General features: G+C 30.0%; 1 protein-coding gene across 1 annotated transcript; it reads right to left on the bottom strand.

The window, feature by feature from the left end:
- Window positions 1-481: 481 nt before the first annotated feature.
- Window positions 482-2,079, bottom strand: LOC101252800 (uncharacterized). The gene is made up of 4 exons (XM_004245268.5): window positions 1,822-2,079; window positions 1,639-1,753; window positions 1,444-1,564; window positions 482-1,305 (listed from the first exon to the last, which is right to left on the bottom strand). Exons 1-4 carry the CDS (start codon window positions 1,917-1,919, stop codon window positions 620-622), a joined length of 1,020 nt encoding a protein of 339 aa, XP_004245316.1. The 5' UTR covers window positions 1,920-2,079; the 3' UTR covers window positions 482-619.
- Between the last annotated feature and the right edge of the window lie 2,389 nt (window positions 2,080-4,468).

Raw genomic sequence — 4,468 nt, 5'->3', positions numbered from 1 at the left:
GTTGTAGAAGGGGGGGGGGGGGGGTCCATTTATCCCCAATTCAATGAACAGTTATTGTAAAATGACCTTTCACTTCAGTTGAAAAGCAACAATGGGTCCCAATCCATCCATAACTTCATCTCGTTGATCACTGCTTCAGTACTAAAACAGTGTATATAGTTTAGTTTTTCTGGGACCATTTCATGGATCTTGAATATAGGTTGTTTTTAAGCAAGAAAATGCCCCCTACCTCTTATTAAAGTACATAATATACCAAATGAAGAATCAAAGAAAGTAGCACTTGATCATTCTTCATGGCTTTGAATATCTCAACACTTCAAAAGGACTTTTGTGAAAAAGACACTTAATTCACTAAGGCCTCTATCAATCACTTTTATCCTGACTCTCCCAACATAATTACTGTTACTGTTTATAGTGTTGTCTGATTTTGAGACCATTTTGGCTTTGGTTCTTCAATAAGTGAAGTTTTAACACATCATGATTCTTGGAACTCATTGAATATGGAGTAGTAATTAACACTTCAAAAATAGGGACATACAATGTTGTTACAAACAAAAGGAAATGCAAAACTACTACATCCAAATTTGTCAAGAGAAATACTCAAACCTAAGTTAAAAATTTAGGACTTGAATTTGTTAAAATGTTGCTTCACTGGCCAATTTATCTGCTCATCCTCACCGTTCTTTCTCTTCACCAAAACTGACTTTACATTCAAATTTTGACTATCTGGACTCATTGAAGATAATTCAAACTGGTTTTTATCAGCATTTTCCTTCGAGAAAAATGACAATCCTCTATTGAACTGCGGAGATAGATCATTCAACTTGCACAAATCACTAGCTTTTTCATCCTCCTTCTCAATTCTAGTACATGGAACCAAAAAGGAGCCCAATCGCAGCGATAAATCACACCCTATTACAGTGTGATTTTCAGAAACATCTTCAAAATTTACCCGAGAAGTTTCACTCGAAGCATTTAAATTACGCGACAGAGCAATCTTTTTGTCCTCATTCGATTTGTCATCACTTGTGGAGCCAAATTTGGGACCAGAAGGTTCAGATGGACAACCATGATACAGAGGATATATAGAACAAGAAGAAGGTGAAGTAGGGGTAGTCTGCATTGGTAATTTCAGAGTTGAGAAAGGAAGCATTTTGTTAGATTGTGAGGTAGAATTTTTCAGTTTTGAGAAAAATTGAATGTTAGGAAAAGGATTTTCATGTGAATTTCCATTAGCCTGTGGAGTTGGATAATATCTTGGACAAGTGTTCCTTATTCTTTTTGTTGAGATCAAATGCAAAGCAGCTACGAAGAAATCAAAATACATCATTTAATTAAATCAACATAAACAAACACAATTTGTTTACCAATTCACAAAAAAAAAAAACATAACAAACACAATTACTACTACTATATCAAACCAGAATTTTCAATTTAGGGTACCTTCAATACAAGGTTGTAATAGGCCTCTAGAGTTAGACTCATCTTTGTATTCTCTTCTAATGATAGTGTCAATAGCATCATTCAATCTATCCCAAAGTGTTTTTAGATCCATATACTCAGCCTAAACAAACAATATATACATAATTATAAATAAATGAATAATTATAATCAGAAGAAGGGGAAAAAGAAAAAAACCTCAGAATTGGCTTTGGAATACATAATTTCTTCAGCTCTAAAAACAACTATAGGAAGTTTCTCTTGCCATTCCATATTCTTCTTAGTTGCTGAGCCATGAACCTCATTCACAATCCTACTTACCAAATATAAGAAATCATAAACAAAATGGTGTTGAAAAGGAAGAGTTAAAAAAAAAAGTACCTGAAAATTTCTTGAATAAAGGAACCTCTGATTGGTTGGTGTCTATCACTATGCCAAGCTTTTCTAACACATTCATAAGCTCTTGTAGATTTAGGCATGTTGAAACAAGTAGAAGGAGAAAGCTATGATAAATAAAGTGTATATATAAACTAAAAGTAATTTTAAATAATCTTGTGAGATTATATCTTTCACCTATGGAGTGTGTTGGGTTCTTAACGCTTCAATTAATTTTGTCATTCACACAATAATTCATCAAGTGGGGTTCTGTGGTAAGATTTTTTTAAATTAAAAAAATGATTTTTTGTGAAGAGTCTTTGATGAGTGTCCCCCACTGAAACACATGCCTGCATCCCCAGGCCCAAAGGGTCTCTCTCACCTTTGCTCTTTTTCCTGACCATTCATGAGCTTTTGTCTTTGTGGGGTTGGGCAAAATTTTATGCAGGGGCTCTCAAACTAAGCCCACACACTAAGGACCCACCCAATTATATTAATTAATATTTTCTCGATTTCATAAAATATAACTTAATTTGACTTAGCAAGAAGTTCAAAAAAAAAATAAAGAAGACTTTTGATCATATAATTCTAAATTACAGTTATGTCAAATATATAAAATTGTTCGTTAATTTTGTAGCTTTAAACATGCTATGTGAAAAGTTGTTACCAAAAAAAGAAAAAGATCATTCTTTTTTAAACAGACTAAAAAGGAAAGGAGGTCATTCTTTTTGAAATGTAGAAAGTAATATAATAGGTAAAAAAATGTCTCTTTTTGATTTGTCAAAATCGACAAGTAAAAAAAAAGGGACAAATAATTAGGGACAAAGGAAGTAGGGGGGGGTGTGCTTCAGTCCGTTTGGTTCGATTTTATTTATTATCAATCTGGTTTATCAATTTTTCGATTTTTAATATGCTAACCCAATAACAAATCAATAAGACTTTTTATTGGTTTTTGATTGTCATCGATTCGCTTTTGAGTTACCCAATAAGTAAATGTCCGTAAAATATTATGACTTCTCACTTTTCTAAATGTTTTGATATAGTGAAACAAGAAAAATAGTAAGAAATTGGATCAATATGAGAAAATATAGTATGATTGTTATAATCACATATCACGCCAAAAAATAGTATGAAATTTTTCATGTTTATCAAATTATAGACATTTACAAACTTTTACAACATATCACTACAAACTAAAACTAAAATCAAATAGTTCAATAAGACTAAAACTAAAACTAAAACTAAAATCAAATAGCTACAATTGCGAACTCTTTCTTTAATCTTTAGGTATTGATTAAACAGTAAATACTAGTAAATCGATCTAGTGTGAAGTGGGTAAAGTAATAATAGTTTGAGATAGTTATAGTGTCCAGTTATATATTAAATTATTAATATCTAACAAATTATTACCGTCTTATTGAATTATAGGTTTACGCAATAACCCAATTCAATAACCCAATAACTTTCTTTTATAAACCCAATAACAATAATCTAATAGCATTTTTCAATTTGATTTATTGATCAATTTAATTTTTACATACTTCTAAAAAAAATATAACCTATTCTAAAATACTTGTCAGCTTAAATTAATTCAATTCTCAATTTCGACCAATTTTTATTTTTAAGAAAACTTGTAAAGAAAAAGAGATAGTCGAACATCCATGACTCTGATCTTAACAGAAAGAGTGATTTATGGATAAGTATAAGATTAATATATTAATGTGACTGATGTATTAAAAATAATCCCTCCAAAACAATTATTAAATGACTAATAATGACTCATCCAACAACTGTTGATTCCTTAAAACTATTTCAAATTGCGAATATATAGAGCTGATTAATTCCAGCCACAACTTGATGAAAAAATTTCAATTACTACTTATTGTCCTCATGTTATTTCGATTAAAGAATGATAAAAATTTATGTAGATAATTAATGAGATGAGTTGATTCTTTGTATGACTTGAATAAATTTTTTTTAAAATTATCTTTGAGATGTGATTTAGACTTAAATGTAATATAACATGATATTATAATCAGATCCGTCTCACTCTAAGTTGGAGGCTTAAAAATCAATATTATCTACGCACCACCCGCTAAATATTAACCGTGAAGTGTTGAAAAATGACAAAAGTATATGATATGAGATGATGAAAACCTTATATGAGATCTAATTTAAAATTTTGCAGTTTTAATTTAATATAAAAGCATAATTAGCAAATCGTGTCTTGTAATAGGAAATATATTTTATATTAGTCTCTCATTCACACGGAAATTTAGACCGTACAGTCACTAGGATTAAATATAAATCCTTAATTAATATATTTTCAGCTGCAAGACAAAATGACACATCTTTGGACAAGTTTAGTAAATCTCCCAAATGATTAATCTAATCTATGAAAATGCATAAAATATATCATTATTTTCATCGAAATATTTTATTAAATTAACAAAGAAATCCAAGACGTTAGAATACTACTAAACTGGATAGGTCATTTAATCAAAATGAATTTTGTATCCACAATACATCAACGAGACAACATTATTTCGTTTAAATTAGGCAACTCAGGATTCAATTCAACTTTTTACTTAGGGTGTGTTTGGTACGAAGGAAAATGTTTTCCATGGAAAATATTTTCCTATAAAATGTTTTT

This window comes from Solanum lycopersicum, chromosome 8 (assembly GCF_036512215.1).
Source record: "Solanum lycopersicum chromosome 8, SLM_r2.1".
NCBI lineage: Eukaryota > Viridiplantae > Streptophyta > Magnoliopsida > Solanales > Solanaceae > Solanum > Solanum lycopersicum.
This window is presented reverse-complemented; position numbering and strand designations above follow the sequence as displayed.